Source organism: Betta splendens, chromosome 6 (genome assembly GCF_900634795.4).
Source record: "Betta splendens chromosome 6, fBetSpl5.4, whole genome shotgun sequence".
NCBI lineage: Eukaryota > Metazoa > Chordata > Actinopteri > Anabantiformes > Osphronemidae > Betta > Betta splendens.
In genome coordinates, this window is record NC_040886.2 from 14880329 (window position 1) to 14900475 (window position 20147).

General features: G+C 50.3%; 1 protein-coding gene across 13 annotated transcripts in view; it reads left to right on the plus strand.

Moving 5' to 3' along the window:
- The window catches only part of LOC114856860 (neuronal cell adhesion molecule-like), a 49618-nt gene extending 29857 nt beyond the window's left edge, over nt 1-19761 (plus strand). For 5 of the 13 annotated variants that reach the window (XM_029152673.3, XM_055510018.1, XM_055510014.1 and 2 more), the window contains 28 exons: nt 3120-3273; nt 4142-4247; nt 4580-4773; nt 5115-5237; nt 5588-5758; nt 6202-6258; nt 7056-7167; nt 7250-7434; nt 7602-7736; nt 7822-7965; nt 8041-8152; nt 8240-8406; nt 8483-8630; nt 8707-8831; nt 9035-9064; nt 9694-9795; nt 9947-10144; nt 10352-10422; nt 10632-10857; nt 10954-11069; nt 11150-11354; nt 11455-11577; nt 11975-12151; nt 13394-13513; nt 14359-14520; nt 15066-15197; nt 15285-15363; nt 17831-19761. In XM_029152673.3, coding sequence (XP_029008506.1) covers nt 3189-3273; nt 4142-4247; nt 4580-4773; nt 5115-5237; nt 5588-5758; nt 6202-6258; nt 7056-7167; nt 7250-7434; nt 7602-7736; nt 7822-7965; nt 8041-8152; nt 8240-8406; nt 8483-8630; nt 8707-8831; nt 9035-9064; nt 9694-9795; nt 9947-10144; nt 10352-10422; nt 10632-10857; nt 10954-11069; nt 11150-11354; nt 11455-11577; nt 11975-12151; nt 13394-13513; nt 14359-14520; nt 15066-15197; nt 15285-15363; nt 17831-18077 — 3852 coding nt within the window. In that variant the 5' untranslated portion in view covers nt 3120-3188 and the 3' untranslated portion in view covers nt 18078-19761. Of the gene's footprint in view, nt 1-3119; nt 3274-3499; nt 3667-4141; nt 4248-4579; nt 4774-5114; nt 5238-5587; nt 5759-6201; nt 6259-7055; nt 7168-7249; nt 7435-7601; nt 7737-7821; nt 7966-8040; nt 8153-8239; nt 8407-8482; nt 8631-8706; nt 8832-9034; nt 9065-9693; nt 9796-9946; nt 10145-10351; nt 10423-10631; nt 10858-10953; nt 11070-11149; nt 11355-11454; nt 11578-11974; nt 12152-13393; nt 13514-14358; nt 14521-15065; nt 15198-15284; nt 15364-15534; nt 16819-17830 lie in introns of those variants that run through there. The other 8 variants (XM_055510021.1, XM_055510022.1, XM_055510020.1 and 5 more) reach the window with 8 other exon arrangements.
- Nucleotides 19762-20147: the final 386 nt, after the last annotated feature.

The window sequence follows — 20147 nt, forward strand, 5'->3', positions numbered from 1 at the left end:
GGTCGTGACTTCTCAGGCTTTGGTAAGCAAATGAAGGACTGGCTCATTATCCTGTGTGGCCTTTGAAGGGACCTCCCTCTCCCCTCGTAGACGCTGAACAGCACAGAGGAATGGGAACGCGGCCGGGCATGAATAGTGGCATCCTGAGCTGCAGCGGGAGCCGCCGGCGGCCTCGGGAAAATAAACTCCTCCATCTGTATCCGTTTTCTCATCACCACCTTCCTGAGCGCTGAGCTATTCTCATCATTAGAGCCCCACGCTCCGCCGTCTGCGGGGGATCCCTGCTGCTCCATTAAGGCCGCACCGAGGCTCCCAACCCCTGATTGCGTGAGCCATCAATAGCCCTGATTATGGGAGTTAATTACGGCGCTCGGCGTGAGAGAAAGGCTGCTCTTTCATCATAGATGGTAAAACTATACAGCGGTGACGCAACCCCAGCTATCGTGTCGCTGTTGCGGTGTTCGTCACACAGAATGTCAGTATATTTGCTGGAAGGTAGCGTTGGGCATATGGTGTCTGCTCTCAGCGCTGGGTGGGCTCGGGTTCTCGTGTTCCGTGTGCTCAGACGTGCACCGACCCGCGGCCGCCGTGAATGCGCCCTCTGTGCCCGGTGCCGAGTGCGTGGCATGTCTGACGTGCATAAAACCAATTAGTTTTGGGATGTTGAAGGAGCTGGCATTGGGGAAAAGACGGGGGTAATTGAAGAGGCGCCCTGAATGCGAGGCTCAGTGTTCTCTCCACGGTCCTGACTGGCATTTACATTGCAGACTTTCCCTGTGCTGCGAAACCACCACTAGTTCTGCTGTAGTGGCTTTTAAAGAAAGAAGAAAAAAGTGTGAATTATCTTTTAATCATTTTACCACTAACCAACTAAAACACTATTCTACAGTTACATGTTCCTGTGGTGGAGACCAAAAACTGAGCTAAACGAGTTGCTCCGTGTATACTTTGTGACAGTTAATCGTTGTTGAACGGGTCCTTTGCTACCTGTTCTGACCCCCCCCCCCCCCCTTTTGTAAAGGACCACTTCCTGTTCGATTTCATCAGCTGTCGGACAGCTTTTGGCGCTGTGGCTTCATCTGTGCTCAGCAGCCTGCAGTGAAACAAGCTTTATTGACTTTGGCTTTTTCGGTCCCATCAGCACGAGGTGCGCGCGAGCGTTCAACAATAGTGATATTTCTAGAGTATGTGTAGCATTGAATTATTGGACTGTGAAATAGGCTGGCTTCTGTCTGTGCAGTTTACCTTGCGTTCATGGTGCTGGCATTACGCGCAGCAGGAACCAGGAACACAAGGAGCTCAATACTCGAGTTTAAAGCCTGTTCTCACTGTTGGCGCAGACACTGGCTAGCGTCAGGCCCTGGTGGCTGGTTCGTCATCTCAACGGCCCCTCTCCAGTTTCCACTGTCAGTCCGCTGTTAGGGGTTGGCCTCGTATCACTGCAGCTCACAGGGATAATTACAGCACACACACACACACACACACACACACACACACACAGTGAACGCGAGCACACACACCCAGGATGCACACACACACACACACACACGCTGACCGGCTGGAGACGAGCTTCTACACCTCATTAAATTGGGAAATGAATCCTGGATGAAACCCTGGCTCCCTTCCAGATAAGAATCACCCGGCTTTTAGGGATTCACCGTAACGTTTATAATTAACACATTTATTCTCTGGCTGTCACAGGCTTTTCTTTTTTGTACGTCGCGTTCTAACTGTGCATTGCCGAGCTCGGGGTGTATTTTATTTTTCCCATTTTCCTCTCGCGCCTGCTACAGTCTGCCGCAGGTTCTGAGCTCGGCACAGGTTCAGCACCACCTGCCTGCAGCCTGTAGAGCAGCTTGATGTAATTGCCCCCCCCCAAGTTGTGTGTGGATGATGGTGAGCGCAGCGCGTGATTAGCTGCCCTGGGCGGCTAATACCCCCCCTGTCCTCCAGAGGTGGAGTGGAAGCTGGGGGCGCAGATGTTGGCCTCGGTCTCCCACGCCACCAGACACCAGCTCTGGGGCTCGTCCTGAACGTGACTCCAGGGCGGCACTAAGAAAGACATCAGATCCCTGAGGAGGGTCAGGCCTGGGCCCGACAGCCTGGGTCTGGTCCCAGACTCAGCTTCCACCACTCGTCTCCAGCACGGACCCGCCCACACACCCAAAGGCTCCACCTTCAATGGGCTCTGTTTGATTTCTCACAAACGCTGCATGAATATATCACATTTGATGGCGCTTTTTTGTGCAGGAAATTAGTCTGTGTGAGCTGTGAGTTAAGCTGTGGCATTTTAACAGGCGAGAGATGCCTTGGGCAGGAGAGTCCCCTGCAAACAGGCCCGGCTGCAGATGTTCAAACGGCAGAAAGCGACAGTTCTCCTTCCAGTTTCCCTGTTCTTCTCAGCCGTCAGTCGCGAGCTGTGCCCACACCCGCATTAAAAAACAAAGGCGCCGCTGATCATTCTGTGGCGACAGCTGTGAATAATTTACAGCAAATGTCAGTAAAAACAGAATTAATTTCACTCAGCAGTTATACCATTAGTCTGAAGTTCAGACCTCGTGGTTTTCATGTCTTTGAAAGTGATTCTTTCAACGCTTTTGCGTTCGTGCCTGTTCTGCTTTGTCTCGGGGGAATAATTGCTTGTGGATTGATTGCTTTCTGGAGGGTGTCTGTGAGGATGCCAGACCTGCCCGGCCTCACGTGACGCGGCCTGAAATCTGACCCCGGCGCAGATCCGCTGGCCGCGGGGCCACTCGGCCGGCCAGTCAATCACACAGACTGATGGAGTGAGATGGGAAGCGAGGCCGGTCCCCTCGTCTTGTCCCGTGACGCGTCCTGTGCCTGTGACGTGATCGATACGGCACCGGGGCCTAATGGCCTCGTGGCCGCGGGCGGAATGAGCCGGCGTTGGAGTGCACCAGATCCGAAGTATAGATTCTGACAAACTGCACGGCAACGAGCATTGATCTGTGAGCGCCCGCGTCGCTCGCCCCGTGTCTCTCTCTCTCTCTGTCACCAGCTGTTCCACCGCAGCGTTGAGACCGCCGTCCTCGCCTAGCGGACGCGCTCGCTGTCCCACTTCACCCCTCTCACGCCTCGCTCTCTCCTTCTTCCTGCAGCTGCGGGCGTGAACCTGAGGAGACGGGGCCGCGGTCGCGTTCGTGGGCGGAGCTTGGCGTCACACAGCGATGATGCAGTGGAGGAGGATGGAGGCCGTGGTGCTGCTGGTGCTGCTGGGACAGCTCGCCTCTGCTCTGGACGTCCCACTCGACCGTAAGTCGCCAGGTCACACACTGAGTGGTTCATTTAAATGGTTTTTAAATATGGTGGTTCTGCTCCTTATTTTCATCAAAATAACTTTTCTAATCTGCAGTTATTTTTCTATTATTCTATCATTTATTGATGTAATCAGTCTCTGCCAGATTCCTGTTTTATTCCCTCAGTGCTCAGACACAGTGTTTTGCTGTGAATGATTGTTTCCTGTAGACCTTCCACATGTTTGGTCTGGAGGCCGGTTCTCCTCACGCGGGGACGGGCTTTGTCCAAATGTTGCTCTGAGGCATAAATATTGCAGAAAGCATGTTTCTCCTGCTAATGTCTGGTTCTCTTTACTGTCACCGTTCCATTGCTGGTTCTTGGGGGAAAACACTAAAGTTCTGGAGAAATGTAAGTTTGAAGTGTGAGGTCTGTCGCGGACTGTTTGAAGTAGGTCTGCGCGTTCACTGTGCAGATGCGAGTGGTTTGGAGTGTTCTGCATTGTATCGCATGCTTTGATTTCTTCATGTAGTTTTTTGCCGTTTTCATTCCGTGTGTTTGTGCAGCGCAGGCTTTCCCATCGAGTGATATTGCAAACGGCATGAGTTCTTGTATAATTTGTTTTGTCTTGGCCCATTAGTCATCTCCCCAGTACGGAGAGGAGTGCATTAGGCCTCGGATCATTACAGCAAAGTGAAATGTACCTGCGCTCTGCATGCCCGTTTGCCGTCGCACCCGTGATGAGAGCTTTCTGTGTCTGTCAGCAAACGGCCGCCTGGCAGCCGTGCGGTACAGCAGGTCTGCATGCAGCGGGCGGAGCCGTCACAGGCTCCGCGATGAAGCCGCGGCCCCGATTAACCGCCGCCTTCTCTCTGATCACCTCCAGTGTCGCAGCCACCGACCATAACTCACCAGTCCCCCAAGGATTACATCATCGACCCACGAGAGAGCATCGTAATCCACTGTGAGGCCAAGGGGAACCCTCATCCCAGGTAGGAGTCTGTGATGTGAATGAGCATGCAGAGACTCCAAGCGTGGATCAAACCCCCATCTGTGAAATTCAACTTTAAAAAAAAAAAAGCTCAGTGACAGCGAGTCTCCAGAAATTTAGTTTGAAGTATAATGAGGGAAGTTGTGGTAGATTCCAACTTTCATACATCTACAGTGGATCATTTTATTCAGCGCATGCTGCCCTTCCCGGAGGCTGGCGCTTCATTAGTCCTTCTGAGTCGGTAGCCTCGAACCACCTCCCTCCTCCGGTTAGTTTAGTGTCAACTACCGTACAGCAATTATTGACGCGGCGGCGACAAACGTTTGTGCTCAGCTTCTTGTGGACGCGGAACGGGACCCACTTTGACACCGACGAGGACCCCAATGTGACCATGAAGCCCCACTCCGGCACCCTGGTGGTGGACATCAGCCGGGAGAAGGCCGAGCACTATGAGGCCGTGTACCAGTGCACGGCCAGGAACAAGCACGGAACCGCCGTGTCCAACAACATAGTGGTGCGACAGTCGCGTAAGTGTGCGGCCGTTTCAGTCTACTTGGCTAATATGCTAATGACGCGCATATTTCACATCACGCCTTTTTCTTTTTCTAACAATAAAGTTGCCTTTTCCATAATAAGAGCGCTGCTGACAGGTAAAGGCTGCATGTGGGAACCAGCATGTTTTATCGTGCCGGGTGTAACTAGTGACTAGAGCTGAACTTCCTGTCACACTGTTCCTGTAGCTGAGCATTAAACAGTCCCTCTCCTCTGGTCCCGATGCCTCCATTAGTGTCAGCTACTGTTACATTTCAAAATAAATGTCTCAAATCAAGTGACTCATCCCCTCGCCCGTGTCCTCCAACCGATCCAGGGTCTCCTCTGTGGTCGAAGGAGAGAATCAAGCCCATCGTTGTCCATGAGGGCATGTCCTTGGTGCTGCCGTGTCGACCCCCTGCTGGGCTGCCGCCTCCCATCATCTTCTGGATGGACAACAGTGAGTCCTTCCTTCTTTTAGCTGCGCATCCTGCATTTTAGATTCTGTTTATGTCCGGGTGATGTTTCCTTTTTTCTACCTTCTAAGAATCAAATCCTCCTGTTATTACGAAGGTAATGAGGCAAAGCTTCCCCATTTGAGAATGCAGATGTTTGAAGCCTTTTCCTGTTTTCCTCCACGAAGACTTGGAAATGAGATTAAAAACAAATCATCTCTAAGCGTCTTTGATTGTATCACTTCTGCTTTTACTTAATAGCATTGCAGCTACATCTGTTGAAGTACGGGGCGATTAGTTTCTGTTTATCAGTGACAGAATGAAGGCAGCTCACGGCGTTTCCGGCCCGTTTCAGACTTCCAGAAGCTGCCTCAGAGCAGCAGGGTGTCGCAGTCGCTCAACGGAGACCTGTACTTCTCCAACGTGCTCGTGGAGGACTCCAGGAACGACTACATCTGCTACGCCCGCTTCCCGCACACGCAGACCATCCAGCAGAAGCAGCCCATCACCGTCAAGGTCATCAACCGTAAGTGTGACGGCGTGAGCGCCGATGGACGAGCGCGCGCTGAGCGGGCGCTGTTTCGAGCTCCTCTCCGGTGTTTTGCGCTGGTGTGACTGCAGGCGGGGAACAGTGTTTGCTGTCTGTGATCCCATCCTTGGAGTTGATGGCGGTCGTCATCCCACTGAAAAGACACACTGTCAGAGCCCTGCCCTGTCTGCTGGGAAGCAAGGCTTTCATTTGATGGCGCTCTGAGGCTCCAGCAGCGGCTCAGAGAGCCCTCGTTTCTCTCAGCGTGTGACAGCGCGCCGTTCCCCTCACTGCTCTTTAATTGCAACCGTTAAGTAATTGCTGATTCTGTTCAGGGCAGTTTTAAACGTGCATGTCTTTGTTTTCACCATTCAGCTTTTGTTTTTGTTGATTTTCCTTTTGTTGATTGTGTGTTTGATTTTTTTTCTGTTGTGTTCCAGTGGATGCACTCAATGACACAATGGCAGCTTTTTACAATGACACTGATTTATTTAGTGGTGAGTTTTGGCACCTCCTACTGTTCACCTCCGACCAGGAGCTCTAAGCTCCAGCTTTTACCCACTAACATCAAACCCTTCAACCTGACAACCTCAAGGCTTTTTACTATCATGCTCTATTATTCAGAGGTGAGATCTAGCGCCCCCTAGTGTCCAGACCTAAGCTGTGACCCACTGACTGAACCCAAAGATTCCAGTTGTTCCCTATACCTGCTCTTTCCAAACAAACCTCTTTTCAACATGAAATCTACTGCATCATAAATAATTTCATGTGATTTCTTTACCTGCCTATTAGAGCACACCTACTTTTTATTTCTCTGTCTTCCATTCATCTTATTATTACTTCATCCATTTTTCATTTCTCATTGCTTTGAAGATCTGCAGTTTATCTCCATATAACTTGAATAATATACTCATCACCATCATTGTTGACATTCTCTTTCGCTTTTATTGTTAGTTTAGCAAATGATTTCTTTGCCAGTGGAATGGCAATTTGTTGCATTTCATTTTGGGACCTAATTATATGTGACATATTAATTCTAGCCTTTAGTATAACCTCAGAGGGTAATTAATTGGCAGTAAACACCCGCAGAAAGCAGTGCGATAGAACACAACGAGGCCATAAAATTTACATCCAAACATAAAATACCACAACGGCCGTGGGCGATGACGCGCTGTAGAGCCGCGGGGCACGATGCAGAGCCGCGGTGTGAGTCTGTGTCCTCACGCTCGGCCGATGCAGAGGAGGAAGTAATAACTGTCTTTGTGCATCTTTGTGTGTGTGTATGACACTACAGACGACCCACTGGAGGAGAGGAAGCCAACCTTCCTCATCCCATCTGGCCCCTCCAGCTCCAAGATGGTGCTGAGAGGACAAGTGCTGGAGCTGGAGTGCATTGCTGAAGGGCTGTAAGTGACAGATTCCGCCGTTCCTTTAGTCCTGGAGGCTCGAGTGTCATCACCGCCGTTTCCACTCTGTCCTCCAATCCAGGCCCACGCCTGAAATCTCATGGTCCAAAAGGAGCAGCGTCCTCCCCGTCGAGCGCACGTCCTTCCCTCACTACCAGAAGACGCTGCGCATAGTCAACGTGTCGCAGTCGGACGAAGGCGAGTACCGCTGCACCGCCAAGAACCGGCTGGGTTCCGCGCAGCACGCCATCCACGTCACCGTCAGAGGTTTGTCACTGATGGAGCTCCTGCACCGGCGCACTCACTCCCTCTCCCCGTCGCCTCATTTTCCCCTCTGCCCCTATCTCATAAATGATCTATGCGCACGTGCCAGCAGGCCGGTGTGTTCACTGATTAATTCTCCAGCCTCCTGCTGCACCCCGTTCTATTTCCAGCCGCTCCATATTGGCTCGCCGGCCCTCCGCGGAACCTCGTCCTCGCTCCCAGGGAGAACGGCGTGCTGACCTGCAGGGCCGGCGGCACGCCCAAGCCCGCCATCACCTGGACCGTGAACGGCGTCCCCATAGAGAGTGAGTGGCCCCTGGAGGTCTGGGACCGGGCTCTGCATCCGCCGGCTCCGACCCGTTAACCACGTGGAGCTTTCTCTTTAAACAGACGCGCCGAAAGATGAGAGCAGAAAGGTGGAGGGCGACTCCATCATATTCACGGAGGTGCAGACCGACTCCAGCGCCGTCTACCAATGCAACGTGTCCAACGACTACGGTTACCTCCTGTCCAACGCCTTCGTCAATGTTCTCTGTAAGGACTCAAAGTCCAGTGTTTTTGATTTGAGTCGATAGCTTAAATGTGGTAACACCTGCCTCGCTCTCACAGCGGAGTCTCCCAGAGTGCTGACACCGAGTAACAAAGTCTACCAGGTCATCAAAAATCACCAGGCTCTGATGGACTGTGCTTCTTTTGGGTCGCCCGTGCCTAAAATTACCTGGTGAGCTGCTGCGCGCAACAGAGCGAAGTGTTGTACTGTTTGTCCAAAACGCCGCGGGGGTCTGAGGTGCACCGCTCTCCGTCTCAGGTTCAAAGAGAGTCGCTCCAGCACGCTGGATGGAGACCCGTACGTGGTGCACGACAACGGGACCTTGGGGATCCACGTGGCTCAAGTTCGGCACAGCGGCAAATACACCTGCGTGGCCCAGAACTTCTTCGGCAACTACGAGAACCACGTGTACCTGGAGGTCAAAGGTGAGGGTTCGCGCAACAGAGGCGCTGGTCCGGTGGGGGAGCGCATGCAGAATCACAGCGTCCTCCCTCCCGCCAGAGCCCACCCGCATCCTGAAGCAGCCGGAGTACAAGGTGGTGCAGAGGGGCCGCTCCGTGGTGTTTGAGTGCAGGGTGAAGCACGACCCGTCGCTCGTCCCCTCCACCACCTGGCTCAAAGACAAGGAGGAGCTTCCTGAGGACAAGAGGTGGGCGCGCTCTCGCTGCGGTTGCTCGCGGGTCGCGGTCGGGGCCGCGCGTCGTAACGTCAGGATGTGTGTGCAGGTTGACCGTGGAGTCCGACAGCCTCACCATCGCCGACGTGACGGAGGACGACGCCGGCGTCTACACCTGCATCGCTAACACCACTCTGGACCGCGACTCCGCCAGCGCCGAGCTCACCGTCGTCGGTAAGAACCGTTTCCATGTCAGGTCTTTCCCAGTAAAGCGAATCTGTCCCATAATGCACTAGTTATTCCTTTTCAGCACGTCCAGGTTGGTGCCAGCAGCATTAATATTTGATTGGTGCCTTCTTGGCGAAGCAGATCGTGTTTGTTGTGTTGCTGACTGACCACTAAACTTCCTGTTTCACTCCTGCGCTCGTACCTGGCAGAGGCCACGCCCACTCCAGCTGTCGCCTACGGTAAACCCAGATGTGCTCCGCTGACGTGGGCTTGTGTTGTTGGATGTCGCATGTTGTGGCCTGAAGATGCTGTTTGTTTTTTGAAAACCACAGAGGATTTGTTTCGTCTTTTTTTTTTCAGCTTTTCATTCTTAATCTTTAAAAACCCTATGCTTTTAATCTTTTGTAAGTGCGGATGCATTCAACCTCTGAGCAATTTGGGCTCACACTCCGATGCAACGATCATTTGTGAAGCAGCCGCCTCCCCCACTCCGCCGCTCGGCATCTTTTTAAATGCTCCATTTCTTCACTCATTTATTCATAGCATGCGTTTCACTTTGTCATTACAAATCCAAAACATGAGCATAAATTTAGCCCCTCTAGTGCGTCTGAGACTCAATTTCATGCAGAGTGATTATGGAAGATGCTCAAGTTCAACATGGGTGATTTCGTATGCATGATGCAGCGTCTGCATGTGCCACAAAGGGCAAAACACATTGTGAAATGAAGCAGGTCATGCAATAGGCCTTTCTGAATAAAGTGTTTTGATACGTGGCCTTCATTATTATCATTATTATTATTGTGATGATGGTTCATCTTCTCGTGGCACGAAACCATATAAACCTTCATATTCTCTGTGTCTTCCCCAGAGCAACCTGACGCCCCAACGGACCTCGAGCTCACGGACCTGAAAAAGAGGAGCGTCCAGCTGACGTGGACCCCCGGGGACGAGCACAGCAGCCCCATTCAGAGTGAGTCCTCAGTGCGTGTGGGTGGAGGAGCGTGGGGGTCAGTTCTCCTGTAGGCGTGAACAGCGGCAACACAAAGTCTCCAACAGCTGCTGGGAAAATGTAGATTTATTTATAGGCTGTTTTTTTTTAAAACAACTGCTTTCTCTTCCAGAGTTTCTGATTCAGTATCAAGACTCGCTGCACCATCGAGGCCACTGGCACAATCTCACCGAGGTCCCCGGAACCAAAACCACGGCTCACCTCAAACTGTCCCCCTACATCCACTACACCTTCAGAGTGCTGGCTCTCAACGCCGTGGGCTTCAGCCGCCCCAGCGCCCCGTCCAGGATGTACCGGACGGAGCCAGCAGGTACGAAGCTTCCTGTGCCCGTAAAACGAATCCGCGCGCCCACAAATAATAACCCAACACCAAGCCGATAATGAGCAAACACACAGGGACGAGATTGCGCACGCGACCGCTTTTATTAGAGGGATCATTTCAGAAGCAAATCAGCCTGTGGATCTGAGCCTCGGGGAAGGACTTCCTTCATTTTCTCTCTGTTAATATGTTTTCCAGCTCCAGATGAGAACCCAACAGGTGTGCATGGGTTTGGAACAGAGCCTGACAATCTCGTAATCTCATGGAAGGTAATAATGTTGTTAAAAGGCTGTAAAGGCCTTAACGTCGTCCGGGGAGTGACATGAAACATGAGCGTGTCCTCGTACTGTGAAAAACTATTGTGTTTATTGCTGTTTTTATGGCCTTTATTTGGTTTATGCTGTTTTATTACCAGCTACAAAAACCATAGTCTGTGTAATATACTAAGTTACTTGGTCCTAAACTTTGTGCTCTGCAGCCGCTGTCAGGCCTCCAGTCCAACGGGCCCGGGCTCCATTACAGAGTCATGTGGAGGCGGAAGAAGGTGGAGAGCGACTGGACCTCCGTGACCGTTTCCAACTACACCCAGTTCGTCGTGTCTGGAACGCCCACGTTTGTCCCGTACGAGCTCAAAGTTCAGGCCATCAACGATCACGGCGCCGGACCCGAGCCCGACGTCGCCCACGGCTACTCCGGAGAGGACCGTGAGTGGCGCCGCCCCCCCCCTCGAGCCGGCACAGCACCGTACCTGCAGCGTTTCCCCTGTGGCTGAAGCCGCTCTGCTCTTGTCCGTGTCACAGTGCCACTGACGGCTCCACAGAACGTCCGGTACGAGGTGCAGAACAGCACGCTGGCGGAGGTGCGCTGGGACCCGGTTCCTCCCAGGGAGATGCGCGGAATCCTCAAAGGCTACAAGGTAGAGCGAGTGGACCGGCCGCGTGCTCCGGCGCCGCCGGCCCAGCGGACAGACGCGTTAACGCCCTTCAACCCTGGCAGGTTTACTACCGGAGGGAGCACGCGCTGCACAAACACAACCCGCACCACGTGGAGGAGCACGTCCTGACCTTCAGCGGGAACCGCAGCCACGGCCTGCTGCCCGGCCTGCGCCCCTTCAGCCGCTACGCCTTCAACGTCCGGGCCTTCAACGGCCGAGGCGAGGGCCCGGCCAGCAGCACGCACCGCTTCGAGACGCCCGAAGGAGGTAGGAGGCGCTCGCAGCGGCACCGGCCCGGTCCGGTCCGGCCCGGTCCGGTCCGGCGGCAACGCGTCGACTCACGTCCGGTTCGTTTCACGTCCCACAGTTCCCGGCGCTCCGTCTTTCCTGATGGTGACCGACCCGAATCCCGACTCCTTCACGCTGGAGTGGAGTCCTCCTCACGAGCGCAACGGACACGTCCTGGGCTACACGCTCAAGTATCAGCCAGGTGAGACGCCTTCTTTAAAAGCCTGGGCCAGTAACAGTAACAGTAGCATCACCCTCCGTCATGTAGTTTATAGTTTTGAGCCATTCTTTCTCATGTGTCACCCTGTTCAGGCCCAGTCATTAAAATGAACGAGCATTTGAAGCATGCTCCTATTATGATGTTATTATGGTTACATTACAACACAAATTAACAAATCCACTTTTGTCACTCCCACCTTTTATTCCTGAACCCCCCATCTCTGTGCTCCAATCGTTTTCATTTCCACTTTTCCTCATCATTGACACTCTGACCCCTCCTCCTCCTCCTCATCACGCTTGTGTCCAACCTGCATCGCTACTTTCTGACCTCCACCCACTTCCATCCCATCATTCTTGCCACCCGCCCTCCACCCCTGTAGTTAATAACTCCAATGAGGTGGGCCCAGTGATGGAGATGGCTCTGGCCCCCAATGAGACCTCACTCACTTTACTCAACCTCAAGTACAACACACGCTACAAGTTTTATTTGAATGCGCGAACAGGCAGTGGAGAAGGCCCTGCCATTTCTCAGGAAGCTGTCATCATCATGGACGAGGGTAAGTCAGAAACTGTAGCCGGCTGCAAAGCAAATGACCTGACTAGTATTTGTGGTTCCTCAACATTTCCTATAATTCAGGTATGACGATCAGACGAACACACATTGTCTGGATGTGGATGATTTAATGAATTTGTTGTGTGGTTAAAAAAAAGCTTCTTAAGCATTTAGTGTTTTTCTTATGTATAGAACCCAGTCAGATTCCATCACCGCATCCTGATTTCGGGCTGACTTGCTCTGAACATGCATCAGGGCTGCACCTACTTCACTATTAGCCATAAATATTTAAATTTCAATAAGACTTTGGCTGTTGTTGCAGTGTGGTATCAAGTATTTAACTAAATGACTTATTTAAGATCACTAATAATTCATTTTAATGCATTTGTAAAATTGCTCTTATAGCTGTTCACTATTTTCCAAATGAAATGATGATGAGCGATAAAACCATCTGTTGTTTGTGAACATTGGTTCCTCAACCTGATATTTGTCTGTGTGGCACGTTTCCTAGCATTTGTGTTTTACTGAGCGTAATACTGTGCATGTAAACCTGTGGCCAGTGGGGAGCGACCCCGTTGAACCGTGACCCATGCTGTTCTGCAGCCTCAGACCGATCCCCTTTCATTTACTCACTTTCCCGTTACGCAGCATGATCGCCTGAATGTCTCGCTGTGATGCAGTTGCTGCAGTGCCGCGCGTCCAACGCCGCCGTATCTGGGCCGGTGCATGTTGAACGGATCCGGCCGCGGCCTCAGAACCGCTCGCGCTCCTCTTTGCCCTCGCCTCCTTTAAATTACGCCGCGCACCACAAAGCAGCGCTAGGTTCAAAGCCGGGCAAAGTAGTTCAAAGCCGCGCAGATAGAGGTGCCGTGTGACGTGTGCTTTTTAATGTCTTGTGATAAAACTACACAAGTGCTTCCAAAGCGCCCGGCTGCTCTCTTCCTCCCTTTCGCCGCGCCTGCGGCGTCGCTCACCGCCTCTCACCTCTTCCGCGGCGGCTGCTGGCGATGCTGCGCTGCACGGCGACGGGCTGCTTTGCATGTGAATGAGCTGCTATGTCTGTGTGCGTCTGTCTGTCTGTATGTGTTGATGTGCGCAGCGTTTGCGTCTGTGTGTGCGTCTGGTGTGGTTTACAGAAAACATCCCATCGCCCGGCCTCCTCCTCACATCACCTCCTGTTATACGACGGCAGTGATTGAATCCTGGCCTGTTCTGTAACTTTAAGTCTCTTCTCTTGTGTGCTCAGCGCGGCCCGTGAGTCCTTTTGGGAACCTTAGCTCCTCGGTGGGAGAGGAAGGAGCGCTGATCAGTTGGGAGTACTGGGGCTCGGAGAAAAATGTTTATGTGGAATACATAGTAGAAAACAGTAAGCAACGCGACACGCCTTCGCCTGTGTTAGTGCTGCACATAGGTGGCAAGAGACCCCTACTTCATTACTGTTTGTGCAAGTGCGTAGGATGCCTGGCAGCCAGGCCGGACCCCCACGTGATAAACCGGGCTGTCTGTTAATTGCTCAGACCAGAGGTGCGTGCGTTTCCCACCACGGTCTCGCTGGAGCTCATTCAGAAACACAAACACCGTAAAAGGCAGCACAAATACTACTCTCATGCCAGGCGATTTGGAAACGCCGCCTATTGTTTAGCACCAGCGAGGCAGGAACGCACTCGGCCGCTGCAGTGGGGGTCTCTCACGCCTACGGTTCAGGCAGTTCAAGGAGGGGTCTCATAGTAATAGACCCCAGTCATTTAGAGAATGCTGTATTCATAAGTCACATCAGTAGAATCCTTCATATACACCATCAGTCAAAACGTGTAGCATTTAGCACTCATTATATCAAATTCTGGCCTCTAGATGATCTTTGGTTCTGAGTTCTGTCCAAATTTTACAGAAACAGTCCTGAAAGGAAATTGGCTAAAGCTATCGAAACCACAGTTTCCATAAACGGAATGGAATGAAATGCTACACGTGTGAACTTCCTGATTTTGTTGAGACGTTGTGGAGATTCTTGCGTCACAGTAATTCATTTAGAGACTTAATGGGTCTTTAGAACGGCATCGTTCCACTCATATGAACTATTACATTTATTCTAGACATTACATCCATTCAGCAGACTTCATTCAACCCATTAGCTTCCATGTAGTCGCAGCCTCCATTGCCCATTCGCCGCTCGCTCCCACAAATGTGCCTCTCTCCATGAACGTCCCCCTGCAGGTGACGGTGAAGACGAGTGGCAGAAAGAGTTTGTCAACGGCTCTCAGAACGTTGTGCTGAAGAATTTAAAGGGGGGCCTCTCCTATAGGGTGCGTGTGGTGGCGAGCGGCCACCGCGACCAGCCGCTCCACCACTCCGAGGAGCTGCTGGTCAAGTTCCCAGGTGAGGCTCCTCGCGGGCGGCCGCGTCCACCGTGGCCGGGCCCCGCGTCACGCGTTCGCTTCGGCGCGCAGCGACCCGGGCCGTGCATGGGTTTGACAGACGTGTGGTGGTGCCTCAGTGATGGATGTGTTTAGCAGCGTGCATGATGAAGGCTCGGTTGGGCAGAACCACTACAACCAGTCGGGCAGAAACGTGGCCATTACTCTAATATAGAACCTTAGTAGTGTCCAACCTGCTGTCTACCTCAGATACAGTAAACATGTGTTTGTGTGTAACGTCTTTGTCTGTGTCTCTGTGTATCTGTGCTTGTCTTATGGAGGCACTTTGCACATTTCCTGCATTTAGCACTATCGTTTATTTCAACAGTGTGTCACCATGAGCCTGCTTTAGTTAATGTCTAGCTCCTCTAACACCCAGTTTGCCTTGTCTGCAACATAATGCACTCACGTCAATGAATTCCTGACTAAAAGATGGCTAGCGCCCCCCGCTGGGGGGGGGGGTTTACATTGGGTGTGTGAAGGTCTCCTCTCCTCCTCTGTGGCCAGCTGTGGCGAGCAGGCAGGTGGACATCGCCACTCAGGGGTGGTTCATCGGCCTCATGTGTGCCATCGCTCTGCTCATCCTGATCCTCCTCATCATCTGCTTCATCCAGAGGAACAAGGGAGGGAAGTACCCCGGTGAGTGCTCCGCCCACAACTGATGCAGCCAACGGAGGTGTAGTGGTTTTATCCTGTAACCTGGTTTGTCTGAATGGTTTTTTCTAGTCAAAGAGAAGGAGGACGCGCACACGGACCCAGAGTTTCAGCCCATGAAAGAAGATGACTGTACTTTTGGGGAATACAGGTGAGAGAAAGTGCTCCGGCCTCTGGAGCACCCAGAGCCCATTTTACCCATCAGCCTTTGCCCCGTCCCTGCATTTGTGCACAGATGTGCTCTCATTGACTGGGTTGGAGCTCTGCCCCCCCCCCCCCCCCCCCCCCCCCCCCCCCCCCCTCCTCCTCCCAACCCTTGCAGCCTCCCACTAACGACCCGGGATCGCCAGTAACAGAAATTGCAAACGAGAAGAAGAACCTGGACCCCGTGCCGCCACGGAGCACAAGATCTCAGGCCCCTCGTCCCGGGAGCCGCCGGTGTTGGATTCTGTGTCGTGTGCGTGCTTGACATCACATTCTGGCGTTATTTGAGAAGCAGGATTCTTCAGGTTTAGGGGATTTGAAGGGTTTGAGTGTGTTACTGTATGACAAAAAAAAGAATAGAGCTGGACCATTTCCATCCCAATCGTCAGATCCCAGTCCAACTAATAAGCTACTCATAAAACCTGTGTACAGTATGTGTACTATTAACACTTTGCCTGGTGTGTTGCTCTCCACATACGTACATCACCCTGGTACTAAACCCACTCAAGCCATCTTTCTCGCTAACTCAGATCAGTTATGCTTGTTAGCATCCTCTTTGTAGCCTGCTTCTCCAATCGCACGCAGAAAAAGAAAGAAAAACAAAGCACTTTACTTCTGTATAACAAGCATTTTTGAATATTGTTTTATAAGTCGATTTATAAAATGGTCTTGCTTTTATATTTTATATTCCTTTTTGTATTATGTAAACAGAAATGTGTTCTATGGATTTTATGCTGGATATTGCTGTAGGCAATAATGTAATGGATGGGATTATTGTTCATATATAGACATATTATAGATGCATATGAACCTAGTATGACATTTTCTGCATGTTTGAGAGAAGCGGTGATCACTGAGAGCACTTCAGCTGGTTAGCACAGTTTTAACAGTCCAAACGGTAGACATCCTTTAACAATAATGATTTTAAAGGGTGAGGTTGGTCACATTCAAAAAAAGTACCATCAAAAGCTCAAGACCAACAATGTCTTTCAGTACATTATGTACCAGATTGAAGGCGATGCCTTTAGAAGCTAAATAACCTTCACTGAGCTTTGTGCTTCGAGCCAAACTCCGCTGTGTTGTCGGCTTTAAGCACAAAGTTGACACGATGCAAGTAGAAGTAATCCATTGTTGGTTTTTGTCTTTTTGTGGGATTTGTCAGCCAGAGACTCATACAGTATATGACCATATTTTACAGTAGGTCTCATCTAGTTATTACAAAACAAACCTATTTAAATCCAAAGGACAGAGTCAGAGTACAGACAGTAGACGATAAATCACAAGGCAAAGTGTACAGCTATTCTAGTGCCTTGGTGAGAGTATAATTTATTTCCATGCTGTTTCATTAAGCTCAGCTGGAATGTTACAGTATGTCAATAAAGCCGTAACTTATCTCCTCTGAGCTGTTCGTTTCTTGATGGAGGTGCATCTTTCACATTTCGGTGCGCGTGCACGGTGCAGCCGCGCTGCTCTGTTGTGTGGGATCTCGGCCTCATCCGATCGCGAAGGTGTAGGTCTGAAGAACAGGTAAGGGCGTCGATGGCGCGCGGGGCCTCCAGGCGCGACTTCCTGTACGCGAAGCATGGGAGGAGGGTCAGTGAGTAGTGGAGTCGCCGTGGAGGAAGGACGCTCGCTCGCTGTACATGCACCCCGGGTTCTCAGCTCATCCACTTCAATGTGTGCTCACAGAGTCGTCATCATGCGCACACGTGTGCATTTGGAGTCAGTTAAGGTTTTATAATGTCAGAAATCCATAAATGTAAACCACTTATGTTTGAATCAAAGCATTTGAGCATTATGACGGCTTTGTGATCGTCTCTCATTGACGTTCAACTCATGTTTGTGGAATGTTTCCAACTATGTGATATCCAAAGAAAGTGTTCTTTGCAGATGTTCCATGCATTTTGCCAACTTGTGATTATTAGCCGTGCTCGCTTTGAAGGATGTTTGGCTGAAACCTTGCTTTATTCATAACATTTCCTTGGGTTTTCTGTTTCTCATCGCTACCTCGGTTTTGAGGGGGAGGGGCTTTCGTAACACGTAATCACTTCACACTTGGTTTCAGGGGGAATTTGAACGGGGTGTGACTGCTTGAGCTTTATTCCCCTGGTGCTTGATAGAAACCAACTAATCATCCATAGCTTCATAGGTTTTTTTAGACATGGAGCAGACCAAATTTCAAACGTTCTTCTTGTTGCATATTAATAAAAGCTGATCATTATGGATTCTATTTGAAATCTGGAAACGTACCTCACCTTCCCTTTACCCGGCCCATCATACACCCATACAGTGGGTCGTGGTAAAGGCGACTATTAGCACTTGGATGCTCCATCTAAAAAAGTGATCATTAATCTCCATGTTGCATCTGTCTCATCATCCCACTTGTAACACCTGCATGTTATTTTCTCCTTCAGTGACAATGAGGACCATAAACCGTTAAAAGGGAGCCGCACGCCGTCTAATGGGACAGTTAAGCGAGACGACAGTGATGACAGTTTAGTTGACTACGGGGAAGGAGAAGACGGACAGTTCAACGAGGATGGCTCATTTATCGGCCAGTATAGCGGAAAGAGTGTCAGCAGGGACACTGGTGAGGGCCCTGAGAGGTCTGAGGCCCCCTCCCCCATTAACGCCATGAACTCACTAAACTCCTTTGTGTAGCCAGTGGGTCCTCATAGACCCGTATGAGGCGCTGCATTGACTTCTCAGTGCTCACACTTCTATTACAGGGCTGTCCCGACAGCGCACGGCTTTACGAGCTCACGTCCATCCTCAGCGCGCACGTGAAAAACCGTCGACCAATCAGAGACATTTGTTTTCAGTGGGAATCGTTATGGAGGCGTGGGAAGCAGAGCTTGAGTTTAACAGCGCATGAATTACCTGATATTATCTAAATCCATATATAACAATAATATTGATATTAACAAGCGGTTGTTTCTGACTGTACCAGAATCTCTGATGGACTATGCAGTGCTTGTCTGAACTATTAGTTATATTATATACTATGTTCAAATAGTAATCAGTGTCTACAGTAAATTACAATTACATTGTGTATTTTTCCAACCCAGAAGCTTGTACAGGAGTTTGTATGTAATGAAATGCATTTAGGTTCACCATGCATTTACACACAGAGCAGATCATAGTGTAAACTGTAAACTGAACTCTGGGAGCCGTGCAGACAGCAGCGTCGTCCTCATCCGTCGAACGATCCAGAAGCTGCACGACGAGCTACGTGACCCCGTGACCTCTGCCTTGCTCGCACGCACGCACGCACGCACGCTCCTCCTATCAGCCTGATCTGAGGATCAGCGAGGAACAGAGCTCCAGTCATTTCCTGCAGTGCTCCTTCAGCAGGTAGTGCCTTTTTCCCCCAAAACACACGTTCAACAAATCCATTCTCTTTCCTGTTGGATGATTGGAACAGACTGTAGGAGGAACAAAGTGATCAGCATGTGTGTAAAGGGTTGAGATGAGGACGCCGTGGAGTGAAACACACTCCCAGTTTGAGGGAGAGCACTGGCTTTGATTCCTCCAAGACGTTAAACGCAGCCACATCGGATTAGGAGCTTGTTCAAAGCATTTATTTTGCATCGAGGTCTGCAGGTAACTTGTGCAGCACCTGATTGTATTTCTGCAGTGTTGCAGTGACAGAATGTCTGGAGATCTACGAGTTTCTGGGCGTGTGTGTGAGCGTGTGTATGTGAATACAGGACATCATTCACTTCTTCAATCGTTCACTTGTACTAACTACACTTGAGGGCCTGTGGATGGGATCAAGTTTTCCTTTCTCTTAACTTGCATCAAGTTTTATTTTTTTTAAGACATGTAGAATATGTGTTGATTTTTGTACATACCTTGCTGATTGTACAGGGACACGAGCTTGTAAAGCAGCTGTGCATGGTGCGGTTTCACTTGTTTATAGCACTGTATGAACAATAGACTCCTGTATTTAGAGAATATCTGCAGCATATATATTCATTTTTTCTTGCTGTGCCCAGTCAATATTGTTTTACTAACTGAACAGAAAAGTACAAAAAAAATCCTGATTGTGTTTTACTTGCTTGTCGGGGAGTAACATTTTTTGGTATCTAGTAGTTTAAGGTTAACTGGTGCACAGAATTACTCCACTCTGATATGTGTTGGTTGTGCGCTGCTCTGGCAAACTGCCAAATGATGCTCTTTTCTGACAGTATTGCATATGGTTTTGTATTTATGAATCAGATTTGTACTAACAGATACTCTCTTTGTCTCTATTTAAGTTTCTTCTTTTAGTGCAAGTATGAAATTCAAGCTACTGGACATATAATGGGTGAATGAATAAATAAATATCTGCTTTAATTCTTCAGTTGGCGTGTGTTTTAAAAGTACTCATTTCTATACCCAACACCTTTTTATACGTCCACTTTTGTATGTCCACAACAACACTTGTTTGGGACTATTTGCCTGTAGTTAATAACAGCATTGGTGGAAACATGGCCTTCTGCTCTGCACGTCTGTGCATTGCTGACGTTTTCTCGTCTTTGTGCATCAAAAAGAGTTCTGCTAAAACAAACGACTCTCACTGTCAGCGAAGACGATCTTGACGAGCGGAGGCCTTGGAGCTGCTGACGCATGATTCATCCTTTGGCTTGTTGTTGACAGGTTTTCCCCCTTGACTTTACTGCCACCTACTGATACCAACCCTCACGCTGATGGCTCAAACAAGCAACAGGCTTGTGTCACAAATAATCG